At 32.8% G+C, this 13,767-nt stretch overlaps 1 protein-coding gene across 1 annotated transcript; it reads right to left on the bottom strand.

Annotated features, from left to right (window-relative positions):
• Positions 1–1,318: 1,318 nt before the first annotated feature.
• LOC109815175 (alpha-N-acetylglucosaminidase) lies at positions 1,319–11,884 on the bottom strand. Its single transcript, XM_083076689.1, has 19 exons — positions 11,435–11,884; positions 11,263–11,339; positions 10,478–10,689; positions 10,252–10,373; positions 9,223–9,311; positions 8,845–8,939; positions 8,586–8,667; positions 7,525–7,631; positions 7,355–7,385; positions 5,963–6,080; positions 5,766–5,813; positions 5,232–5,340; positions 4,734–4,837; positions 4,166–4,264; positions 3,139–3,249; positions 2,513–2,742; positions 2,164–2,401; positions 2,007–2,085; positions 1,319–1,856 (listed from the first exon to the last, which is right to left on the bottom strand). The coding sequence occupies exons 1-19, from the start codon at positions 11,636–11,638 to the stop codon at positions 1,585–1,587; spliced, it is 2,427 nt and encodes an 808-aa protein (XP_082932815.1). The 5' UTR covers positions 11,639–11,884; the 3' UTR covers positions 1,319–1,584.
• Positions 11,885–13,767: the final 1,883 nt, after the last annotated feature.

Genomic DNA, 13,767 nt, shown 5'->3' with positions numbered 1-13,767 from the left:
CTATTTTGCTTTATTTTGTTCCTCAGATATATAACACAGAAAATTCTTGAAATTTTAACTTTTAAAAAGTAATTTTTTTTATAACAAACGTCAAGAAAAGAGAAAGGTAAAAGCTGAAGTTGATATTATGATTCCTACAATCAACGGTAGATCTTCCAGACCTTGTAATCAATTTAGATTTATTAGAACAATATATATATATATATATATATATATATATATATATATATATATATATATATATATATATATATATATAAGATGAATTTGAGTTTGTTACTATTATCTCTCTTCCTTTTATGACTTAATAATTATTTTTTCTTTTTTTTTACTATGATTTTTTTTTTAATTTCTATATTGTGAAATTATGATATTTTTTATATTTTAAAAAGGAAATTAACATTAGACATTACGGCATATTAAAATTTAATACTAAAAATATTTCTTTGCGAATGAATAATTGAAAGCTATTAAAAAATTAAATAAAATTGTTTTTGTATATGTAAAAAATTTCAGATATATTTTTCCTTCTCCTAGTTAATGTTTGTGAATTTTTAAGATATTTTAAATGAATAAAAGTGCATGAAAAACACACTTTCATTCAAATACCGATATAAAATCAAGGACATATTTAGTTATAAGAGAGTAGGACAGCTGTTCCACTATTTTTTAATCATTTATAAATAAAACATTTTAAATCACAAATTATAAACAACTTGAAATGTTTAGAATTTTTTTTAGCATGCGCAACAATACATAACTTTTCTCGTAAAAAATGTAATTTTAATGAATTTGCAATTAGAACGATAAACAAACCTTCATCTTCAACATTATCGATTAATGAAGATCATAATTTTGAGTTTATTATTCAAACCGAGGAACAAGAGTGAGACATTAATGCTTGAAAGACTAGTGTAGCTATGAATATGTGAATGAATGCTATTTAAAAGGACATAATATTACAAAAAATTATTATTATTATTATTATTATTTATCCAGACATTATTTTTTTTATATATTATTTTTGCCTTTAACACTTTTTAAATTTGAATGTATGAAAAAAAATCTTAAACTCTTATCGTATGTCAAAAACTTACAAAATTTTGCAAAATCCAATCTCTAGAATCTATTAAAATCCTAACTTAAAAGTCTTGTAAAATATATTAAAATCCTAATTTAAAATTTTACAAAATCTTATAAAATCTTAAAAGTCATGAAAATCTTATAAAATCTTTTAAAATTCACATAACTTTTTTTAATTAAAAAAGTCCTTTAAAATCTTAATCTAATAAATCTCTAATTAAATGGTTCACAAGGCTGTCTTCAATACTTGTAATACATTGATTTTTCTCGGGTGAACATACTAGAAAATACCTGGCACATTTGCCAACTTTACATTTTGCAATTTACACGAATGGAAATCTATCGTTTCCTTTCCAAATCGTCAAGGTGATTACGAAAAAGAAAATTGGCACCGGAATATGGAAACTGAAAATCTGCTGAGAGGTGAACCAGATTAATGAAATAGTCTGGTTTCATATTCATATAAGTATGTTTTATTCAAATTTCATTTATTTTTGTAGTTCAGTATTCCAGTATAAGCTTTGTTTCAGGATTGCTCGGGTCCAGGTATTTGTTAAAGAGCCACCGAGAAGTATTCAGAGCATCTCCCCTACTTTCCACTGGAAAAATATTCCTACGGCTTTGCCATCCATTAGTAAGCTTAATCCACTCCCTCCTCCATTCCAATAGCTTGAAATCTTCACCTTGCTCCAAGCTTTCTCTTAAATATTTAAAATAAATGGCAGCTCTGGGACCATAGTAATCATGTAGAAGCCCGCTCCAGTACTTGTTTCCTGTGGAAAGAAGTTGAATAACATACCAAAACATCACACAGAAGCTATTGATAGAGAAAGGGGAGTGCTTACTAAGTTACCATTTACGAAAGCAAAAGATAAATAAGCCTTTACTTCATAATATAGCAAGCTATTATCTGTTATTCATACCATAGTCACGAAGCAGACTGGCTTCCTCTACTGAGTTGTCAAACCACATGGTGATTTGTGTTCTAGCATTCCACTCAAACTGTAAACGTTTAGGTTACATCAATAGAAGTATAGAACAGGTGGATTTTCAATTTGTGCCAATTCAAGAAAATCAAACCTGTCTCTCTTGTTCTTCATTTTGAGCTAGTTGCTTTGCACTTTCTAACCAAGGTCCTAGAAGAAACCCATCATGGCAAGCCAACAGAGTGTCCAAATCTTCCACTAGGTCCAGAAATCTCTGGCTGAGGAGGGTCATTCCATGGACATCATGTGATTGGTATGCCTCTACAACCTTAAAGAACAATTCATTTGCGTATTTTGCCAAGACTTGTCTAGTCAGATCAACCAGGTCATACCTGAGTAAAGAATAAATAGCATGGATCTGAATATCAAACCACAACATTGAGTTACATTTTGCTGAATGCTGAAACAAGAGCAAGAATTTTTGTATAATCAATTTCTCTCACCTATAAGTATTACATCTTGAAAGTTCATCTCCACTTGTTATAAATAGCTTCAATGCGTAAATTACTTTGGAAGTTGAATACCACAAATGTGGTGTCTCAAATTGATCAGTTATTTCCTTGATAATTGTTCGTGATTTAGGCTTGTCATATTGGCGAGATCGCTCATGCTGTAATGAAATTAAGGAAGGGTCAACATCTGGGAATGCTACGATGACATCTCTGTTCTTGTCCTGTTCACAAACACCAATAATATTTGGTTAAACTAAAATATGATGCACTAATTTATACATGTTTAGTTAGGAGTAGAACTAAGCATAAGGTGTACAATTGAGATTGTCACTTTTGTAGTTATTGGTCAAATTAAAACAGCAAATAAACTGGCCAAATCAACGTGATTTATCCTTTCTGTTTCTTGATTTGTACACATCAAGGCAAAATGAAGTGCATTTTTTTTTGTTAACAAAAATGCATTATAAAAGGATACAGTAATAAAAGGGATAACAGTAAATGAGAAATGACAGAAGTTGAACACACGATTACATAGAAAGTTTTTCTATTGCAAGATTAACTGAAAGAAATTACTAATCCGATTCAGGGGCAGGTTGTTGTATCAATCAAGAACTTACATAGGCTCCATCAGTGCAATTGTAAATGGTGTGATACAAGACATTCCATCCCTCTTGTATTAAAGGAAGTGGCTGTCCATATCGTCTAGTTGAATACACATCAACCCATGCCTGAAAAAGGAATGATCATCACGCACTTCAATCTTAAAATATTATCAAGTTAGTGAAAATTGAAGATAGAAATGAAATAAAGAAAAAGTTTTCTATCCTGTGTACCAAATGCATATAAGGGAACAAGAATAGATAGATATTAATGGGAAAGAAAACATTAATTGTATTGAAAATATAAAAGCCATTTAATGCTAGCTTTTTCAAGTATTTGAAAGCATTTAAAAGGATATATTTAATGTCCCTTTACACATAAAAGAAAGCATGGATTCAGTAGAAGGTATTCAGTGTTACAACTATAGTTATTAACAGTAGAAACCAAACATTATTGTAAAGGAGAAATGACAGAACTATGGTAAGCTAAAATGGGCACCTACCGTGGTTGTATGGGAGCTCTAATGAATGATACCTATACACAAGCATACTTTCCTGTACACTATATAGTTAAACCCAAATGCTCTATCAGATATGTCAAATAAAATCACAAACGGAATTTCTTATAAAAATATTACCAAAGGAATATACAATATTGTTCCCTTGGTTATGCTGATTTACTCAAGGTCAAGGCAGATATATAATTTCTGATCAAAATTATCAGCAAAACGGGGTTCAGATATATTCTATTGTTCTGGAAACACGAAATTGCATGCATGGGAGGAGAGAGAAAAGAAAGCAAGTTGGAATTACTTCTGAATTCCAAAAATTACCTAGTAGAGATGGATGATTAAATTGATATGGTATAAAGTTTCTCCTAAACGAAACTTGGAAAACAATAAAAGTACATTCAACGCTGAACAGATTTGGCACCCACAATATGGGGGTTTCCTCAGGTCACACAAGATCCTCCCCATCAGGAGAACATAAGAAAACCATAAGTGAATAAATGCAACCTCTTGGCACCAAGATTCTCTTATATTACCTTAACATCAATTTTCTTGTCTTGAAATGCCATTTCAGACATCAAATCATAGACAATGGGATTCTGTTCTATACCTTCCATAGACATTCCAACTCCAACCTTCACAAAATCAAATAGCTGATAATAAGTATGAAAAATTAATAGCAGAATGACTTGCGAAAATAATAATATCATCTAGAGCATGATCCATATTCTGATGGAGAGTGGAGAAGAGAGCAGATTGAAAAATATTGCTTATATTGGGCAGATAACATTGAACTAGAAATGACACTTTTCAGATCAACCCAAGTCTGAACAAGTAGATTACATTTGTAGATTTCAAAGTGACTATACATCTACTTATGTGAGTAGATGCACTGACTTCAAATGTGGAAAATGCATACACATTTTTTTTTAGGACGTTAGATATTAGATTAGGATTAAGAGTTTATTGCTTATTCCCTTAGCCTAACTTGAAAGATAAATAGATATTGGTGTTTCAAAATCACAATCATATATAGTGCACCAAATCAATCGGGAGAAACTACTTAATATAAAATTGAATCGCAAGTATAAATGAATAACTTGCCATTGTTGAGTTAATACTATTGCGTGCATCAATTGGCCCAGATGCAATGGCATCTAATATCCCATACATCTCGATGTTTCCTGCAAAATTGTGCAGCATACACCTGTCAAGCATAATACACCCAGTCAGTGAAAACAACATTGAATAAATTTATTATATATCAAGAGTTAGAACAAGCCACAGCCGTTATTATCAAGCAATTTGTAGGGAAGTCCACCAACGCTAGTTACCATATGTAACAATTTTGTAAGCTATACAAAGCAGCTATTTCTATGGACCACAGGTTTAAGCCGCTGAATGCTAGACTAAGCTAACTTCGAACTAAGTTCTGCTGCTGCTGAAGGTAATCACACAATATGAGAACATCGGAAAAATGTATTCATATTTTCTATGCCAAATATATATTTGTGTGTGTGGAGGCCTATATATGGATAAAGCTATCAACAAAGATGACATTATTATTTTTAATAATAAATATAAAATAGAAAATGACTTTCCAGATGTAGGGAACTCCATAAAACTGTTCTGAGGTAACCCAAATGGGTTTTACTTCAGCAAACAGGTCAAGAACCACCAGCTTTCCAACAGGAACAGAATGTAAAAGGGCCTGAAAACAAGAACAAATAAGAATCGTATACGAGTGATAAGTTATAAGGAATAACCAAGGTGACTTCATACTTCTAGAAAACATTTATACTAACTAGCAAATACATCTGTCCACATATTTATATGTATGATTCTAGCCACTATCTTACACTGGCAATGAAAGAAGAAAAAGAAAAGTGTCGTGCAGATTGCTAGTTATAGTCTGTATGCATGATGGAGATTCTAAGTAAACATTAAATTTTAGTTGGAAAAACCATAAACATGGAGTTTAATATAATTGAAATCCTTGAAATAAAGACCGAAATAAACCAAGGCAGAAAAATGGTTAGCATAGACAGATCTAAGACAAGCTTTGCTTATTTTAAGACTAGATGCGAAAAAAAAGCAATATTGTTGGGAGGTCAATAATTATGATATGAATATAACCTTCATTTGAGGAGGTCTCCAGAATGGGTCATATGAAAATAGCCATCCCTGCATAAATTAAATAGGACGATTAAGAGTTTGGTGGATGGATAATTCCACTTGCATGAACATATATGGTTATATACAAAAGCTAGCACTTAGCAGCATCAAATCAAGGTTAAACAATAACAATAATAAAATGAACTATTTTCTATAACCTGCATCAGCCACACAGCATCATCATCACCACTCTGCATTCCTTTAAAAGTTGCTGCACCTAATGATGAAATGTACTCAGGATCATCAATGGGCGGGGTGTTCTCATCAAAAGTATCACTGTGATTGGTCCAACATACTCTACGTTAGTGAATGAGTTATGAGTGTTTCCTTTATGAACAAAAGCTTAAAGGGTGTTGGTGCATATGCATATAAACCATAATTCAAATGCACCAGTGATTTTTAACTGAAAAGATTTTCTAATGAAAGAAGTACTCTGAATCATCAATGGGCAGGGTGTTATGATACAAACCCAAATCTCACAGTAGCAATTAACAGGGAAAACAGATCAATAATGGAAAATAGGGTCTATATCTGAAGAAAAACAGGAAATTACAGTGGAATAAATATCCTACTGCTACAGAGCTAAGCTGCTTCAGAGAACCCAAGCCTTCTGCCCATAACAAACCAATTGATTCTATCAGATACCCTTTCTCTCTCCCCTAATTTCCTATAACAGAATCCCATCACACAAGTCACACACCCTGTCAGTTATTGCGACATCAGTATTCTCACTTTGGACCCTCCTATTCTTTCTAGCGCATAATGAGCTACAACATAATGGCTTGGGCAGTTGAGGTGCAAAGTGCCCATTTGGACCCAAATCCATCTGAGGTCCTACCATTGCCACCCTCTTGAAAAACAGACGTCCTCAAGTCTGAACTTAGGAACCATAATGCATATGCATATAAACCATAATTCAAATGCCTGATGATTTTTAACTGAAAAGATTTTTAATATATAAGTACTCATGAATATAAAGTGCAATGGTGCATATGCATATAATTTATAAACTGTTATTGACACATACATTTTTATTATTAATCTTACCCCCTCTAACTCCATAAGAAAGACAAATTAAAGTAAAAATGTAACTTAAAACTTGACTAACTGTTCTCAACGAGAACTTCATTTTTCCATTTATCACAAATCTTTTGTTCTAATAATATTGATGAGATATTGGTAACTTGAGAAAGAAAAATTAAAAAAAGAAACATGTTGAGAAATGAGAATGAATCAAGGAGTGTTCTACTGGTGACAGTTATATATAATTGATGAATGAAAGAACCTTAGAATCATGAACAGGAAAGTTCTGATAACCAAGCATGAAACTGACTGATATGCATTATTAATATCTACATAGACCTAAGTTAGGTCACTTAACTAATACCATTGCATGCCAGGAGGAAACAGATGTACAATATATCATGTCAAAAGAAAACAAGTGTTCCATAAGTATTCCTTGTAACAAAATGCAGCAATTTGTATAAATATTTCAGCAATAAAAAAATTAAAATACATGTTTTAAAATTTATGAGTAAAGAAAAACTTACCAGTTGTAAATGTGGCTGGTTCTTCCATACTCTGGGTCAAAAGATAATCAAATATCACAAACAGTTAAATTGGTATCCATATATTTATTACAAAATATTTTTGCATATCATTTTACTGCATCAAGCAACTCAGCTAATGAAGTTTAAAAGAAGCGTTTATGTGATATCACCTTGCAGTTGTTTCTCAATGAATGCTTTCCCAATCTCGATGAACAAAGAATCAGTTGCATCAAGAAGATAGGTGCAGCACCATTTGAGGTCATTCTTGACAGAAAACCTATAGCAGGATGTAAAAAGGGTCAATATAGTCAGTATAGTGGGTGCTTATGAATGTAGATATGACAATTTAATACCATTACAGACTATGATGTCATTTTTTATGGTTTTTCCACTAGCTACAGGGTCACAAATCTTTGTTATCACTTCATGGTTCAAGCATTATTAAAGTTTTGAGTTTAATGCTATAGTTCAAGATGCTCATTCTTAGAATTTGGACTTGTACCACTTAAGCTATAAAGTTCTATTTATGCCATTCTCTAGTCAATTGGGACTAAACACCATCCCTAAAGCTGCAATTAAGGAAAACACCAAAGATGCTGCAACTAAGGTGGCTAGGGGTGACCACAATTAAGGTGGATTTCCAACACAAGTATATATGTGATTGTCTACCCTATTCTACAAGCATGATTCCCTGATTTTCTTCAGGTTTGTTCTCAGAAATTGGTGGAGTTCAATAACACATTAGTGTTGCACTTTGCATGAATTAGGTTTGCTGTACAAGTCTGGGGGTGTCAACAATGTTGGGTAAAGCAAAATCATAGGCTGCTAGGATTTAATACATTCATGATTGATCTCAGTGATGTGTACTGGGAGTTAAATCCATAAAAATCTTTATTTCTAGAAATTACCAGCCTAGAAAAATTGTCTATTTTTAGGTGTGAGATGATGTTTTTACATTTTGTAGATTGAACGTTGAAGAGTGCACAGCTGCTAAACATACAAGTTACTTCTCCAGGTCAGCTTGAATAGCTGATTTTCATTTTTCTTTGCAAAAGGACCTTTTCCAGGGGCCTTTTCATTGATACTTATCAACTTACCAATATTCTTAAAGAAATATCCTATAGCTGAATTTTCAAAACAGTCAGTTAAGTTCTTAAACCAGTGTGGTTTTTTTTAGTAAATAGACTATTTACTTTCAAGTTCAAGTCAATAAATACATAGCTGTACTCACCAATTTCCCAAGCGTGTTATTTTTGCTGATGGAAATATATATTTCAGCGCAGCAGGTACATTTCCAGAAAAAGCTGGCAAGACTGAAAAACAATTATTCATTATTTAGAAGTTTTAATTCCAGAGATGGACTCAAACCAAAAGAATAGTACTATTATTATTTGTCTTAGATATTTTGTAGTTTGCATGAAGATAGACAATAATTTATTACTGATAGGTGGAAGACTATAATAAATTAATAATAGTGATGTAACGGGTACCTGGTGTCATTCCAAGCTCATACATTCTGTTAAGAATTTTCTTCTGTAAGATTAACTGTTGATCAAACCAGCTTTGTGGCAGTGGTCCACCCCATCTAGAGTTGCATTCTCAGTCAAAATAAATTAAACATTCTCTAAAACTATGACATCCTGATCTAGGGAAAATGACAATGAAACTCAAGGAATAGAGGAAGAGCTTTTACTAAAAGCATCAAACTTGACAATTTCACAATGAAACTTAGGTTTAAGCAATTACAGATGCATTATTCTAGTTTCAACATAAATTCTTCGAATATTTAAATTTCACTTGTCAACCTTTAGCTAGAAACATTGGTTATTAAAGTGAAAAAAACAGCCTGTGAATTTTCTACCACTCACCCATGTAAATTCCCCATGCGTGACCATGCAAGAAATGCGGGGCCTCCAAAGAAGTCATCCAAATCAGAAATGCTCATGTTAAATTTCTCCTGTAGGTTGGATATAAAGTCAGCTATGAACTATCCAAGCAATATTTCATGGAGAAAGATTAAGCCGTACAATACCCAATATTACTGAGCTTCTGGTGTGATAATTTGAATAAACAACCCAATGACAGAACTATGGTCCAGAATCAAGCTGTTCATCTTTATTTCTTTATTAGCATCAAATGGTCAACAAAACTACAATTTAGAAAAAAAGGCTGATTAATTTAGTCCTTTCTATTATCACCAATTTAGTCCCCGGAAATGTCTAAATTGATCGCAAGTAGTGATTTTCATTCTTCAAAAACTACTGAAACCGACCCCAGATCCTTTAGGGACTAAAATGGTATTTCATTATCTCTTTTTACTATAAAACCCTTAGAAAGTTTTGGAATGACAATCTGTGTTTGGTTACAGGTTGAGTCATTCAAAATCACATTGAAATACGACTAATATTATTTTAGGTAATGTTCATATGTCCGGTCTTGAAGAATTGAATCTAGTTCAAAGTATTTTTTCGTTACCCAGGATATCTCTAGCCGAAAGGTAGAAACTAATCGCTCCAGATACGGAAATCCATATAATGGACTAACCTTTCTCAAAAATGAAAGATTACTGAAACCGTGATCACGTGCTTAAGGAGTATACCCGTACCCGTGAACACATGCTTAAAGAGTATAGTTACTTGCCAACTATACTACACTATGTTAATTTTGAGTTGAAACAACTACGTAGTTTTTAAGTTTGATAAAAATACTTATACCAAGTTTAACTAGTAACTTGCTTTTAGAATAAAAAAAATACCCAAAAGCTTCATTCAACATCAATTCAAATAGTACTCAAGTTAATCTAAAATGAACTTTGTAATAACTCACAACACAGTGAATGTTATAATGCCGAACCCACACCATGAATTGTTTTTAATGCAATTTGGTAGGAAAACGACCTGGAACACTTTCTGCCAAATAGCCTCTTGCCCCGTAAATGCAAGTGGCAAGTTTACACCCTGCAGAGCCATCCAGTCAATTTCCCTTTCCCATCTTTGCCAGTCCCACCAAGCGAAGGAATCTTCCAGAACCAGATAAAGCAAAATGAGACCACAAGATGAAAACGGAACGAAATCTTGTGACGTCAAATTCCACATGACGAAGACTAGAAAAGAAGTAGCTTACAGCTGGACGTAACAGCGTTTTGGTAATAGCTCCATGGAACAGTCCTCTGAACAGAAACCCCAGCGTGGTGAACGCGCGGGAGAAACCCCGCATTGGGCACGGAGAATAGTTGCGAGCCACCGGTTTTGTCCCATGATATGTGTGAACCGCACCAATGCTTCAAATACCAGTGTAGACCAGCCACAATGTCCACTCCGGTTGTGCCTTCAATCCTATTTGGAGATTCAAAATCATCGCAAGTTCCATCCAATTAGTAAAGAAATGCTAGCAGTAACAGTAAGTAATTAGTAAAGCCATGTTGTATTCAATGGCTACTAATCTCAATTCTTCAGTAAAAGACAATATTGTAAGTAATTAAGTTTGTTAGTAATTTTTTTAATTTGGTCTCTGACTTAGTTAAAAATTATCTAATAGTTCTAGCCTAGGTAATTATGAATAACTAGTATTTTAATCTTAATTATATTAATAAAATATAAGGATTTTTTTAAAATTTTATATTTTATTTATATTTTAACAAATATAAAATAATAATTTTTTAAATAATTTATCGATTATTTACTTATTATAATTTAAAATAAAAGAGTTTAATTTGTATCTATGCTGGTATAATTTTTCTTTGCATCGTTAATTAATTAATATAAGTAAGTCGCAAACAACACTTATAAAACAGTATGTAAATTTATTGAGTTAATTCAAAGTGTTCTAAAGAACGACATAACACACAGAAATGATCCAAATGAAAATACTCGTTCACTTTGTTAAGAAATTCACAAGTAAAGACGTACAGTATTTGAGGATCCCCCGGTGTCGTGAAAGAAGGATGGTTTTTGATCATGAAGCAGTATTCGCCACCGCATTGCTTCTGTTAACAAACACTCAAAAATATAAACAACCACTTCAATTAGGTCAATAATCAACGGCAATTAAGCAAAAAATAAAAAATAAAAACAGAAATGCCTTGGAGACGATCCGGAAGTGGAAGCTGGAGGAGTGAGACGGCAGCAGGCGGCGGAGGACGGCGCGCGCGGCGGCTTCCTGGACGGAAGGAGAAGCTCTCTCGCGGTCCTGGATTTGAATAAGGCGGGAAATGGAATCGGCGGCGGTGGATGAAGCGAAGGAGAGGATGAGGATGAGAAAAATAGCGGGAAATGGATTCTTCATTATGCGCTGTGGATTTGGGAAGTGGAATCGGATAAAGAAGATGAAGAGAAAGGAAAGGAAAAGATTCCGTTGGAAGGAATTTCATTGGTGCCGCCGGAGGTAGTTTTGTCCCTTTCTTTCTTCTCAGTTTGTTTTCTCATAAAGAAAAATGATTACGTCAGGGTAAATAAAAAATGGACTCATCATGATTTGTCTTGTTCTTATTCAAATGCATGAGATAAGATTGTGTGGATCGAGTTATATATTTATCTGCATCTTAGGCTTCAAAAACATGAGATAAGATTGTGTGTGTGTGTTAGCATATTTCGATAAGTTTGTGTTTGTTAGTCAGGTTTCAGGTTAAATATAGTTATTGTAGTATATCTTTTAAGAGATGAATTGTTGTTATATGGACTATGTGTGCCTTGAGTGAGTATAGAAAGTTGAGCTGCAATAGTCCGAAGTGGGTATTACTTGACAAAAGTAACATCACATGATAGTTGCTTCTACATTATTAGTGTTACTTGACAAAAGTAACACTAACTCAAGATCTCAATAGTCGAGATAACTCTGAAATAATAGTTTTCAACTTACTATTTTGACGGAAATAACAATAATTTAGGAGTTTGAAAGTCAAAACAACTCTTTAAAATAATTGGTTCCTAAATCAGTATTATTTGACAAAAGTAATTTTGAGTTAAGAGCTTGACAGTTGAAATAACTGTTCATAACAAGATCTTATTTCAAAATCTTTACCTGTCAAATTCAACTATCATGCTCAAGTTTAAATTTATGTACTTTTATTTTCTTTTTCCTATTTGAAAATTAGAAGTGTAGTGATAAAATGTAGTACAAATAAATATATAGTTTTGAATTTCTATTTGAAGTTGCATGAAAGTGGTTGATTAAATTATAACTTTATCTTATTAACTTTATTGACTAAATCCTAATAAAGACTAAGTACAAATAAATTAATTATAACTTTAGGGTTTAGGACAGTGGTAGATTTCTCGTTAACTAATTGTCGTCTTCATCTTAGGATAGATACCATTTACGAGTTTGATACATTTTACCCTCTCACCATCGGACAACCTCATCAAACTTATAATTGATAGTGAGGGCAATACCACACAAGTTCATCAAACTTGACAACATACTTCGCCACAGTACCATCTCCTTGTCACAACTCCATGAATTCCATTTCTTTTGACTCCACACATCATCAGGAAAATATTTTTCTAGAAAGGTCATCTTAAAGTTATCATAGTTGAGAAGAGTGCCAACAATCACCATCTTTGCAAAGCACCCCCCACCAATGGTATGCATCGCTAGTCAACATGAAGGTTACAAGGTTAACCATTTGAATAAATGAGACACTCCATAGTCTTGAAAATTTTCTCTACCTTATAGTTGCATCAGGGTCATATCCTCCCTTAAATGTGGGTGGATGATGACATAAACACCTCTCCAACTAATTAGGTGTGGCACCAGCTTTTATCGCTTGTGCTAACTCTTAAAGAGGATTAGCATAAACGCGATCGTTTCTATCAACTAATATGTCAACACACAAAATAATTATATTAAATAACACTTCAATTAACCACATAACTCAACTCACTATCCAAGTACACAAGAAATCCCAATTATGACATATAACACATGTTCGGTTTAAATCAACTAGGTTTTGATACTACTAAATGGGAAACCTTCTATCCTACATATTAGCCTAGCATATAATTCAATAATTATAAAAAGAGATTTCCAAATAATTTTGTTGAATAAGGTAAAACCTCATAGGTAGAAGCATCACATTGAGAATAAAAACTAAACAAGTAGCAAAATCAAGGTTCAAATTACATTGATATCAAAATTAAGTCCTAACACAAGTTTAACTAATAGAATAAAAGTCATAACTTTAAACAATCAATTGAAACAAAAATTTCTAGTTGCTGTCTCAATGTCACATCTTATTAAAGCACACCTAGTATAAAGTCTAAACCTCGTTTCCAACTTCATCATCCTCATAATGAATCTCACCTACAAAAACACACCAAGAGACAACAAAAGAAAAGGGGAGTGATGAATATCTCACTTTGACTATTGGTGTAAACTATGGCCAAGTAACCACAAGCAACAAATACACATTTACA

This window comes from Cajanus cajan, chromosome 6 (genome assembly GCF_000230855.2).
Source record: "Cajanus cajan strain Asha chromosome 6, NIPB_CcT2T_4, whole genome shotgun sequence".
Classification (NCBI taxonomy): domain Eukaryota; kingdom Viridiplantae; phylum Streptophyta; class Magnoliopsida; order Fabales; family Fabaceae; genus Cajanus; species Cajanus cajan.
This window is presented reverse-complemented; position numbering and strand designations above follow the sequence as displayed.

Coding starts and splice junctions, on each gene's coding strand:
- LOC109815175 (XM_083076689.1), bottom strand. CDS start 11,638: ATGAAGAATCCATTTCCCGCTATTTTTCTCATCCTCATCCTCTCCTTC. Junction 5,814..5,962: donor ATGCTGTGTGGCTGATGCAG/GTTATAGAAAAT, acceptor TAATTTATGCAG/GGATGGCTATTTTCATATGA. Junction 2,402..2,512: donor TCAAGATGTAATACTTATAG/GTGAGAGAAATT, acceptor TTCTTTACTCAG/GTATGACCTGGTTGATCTGA.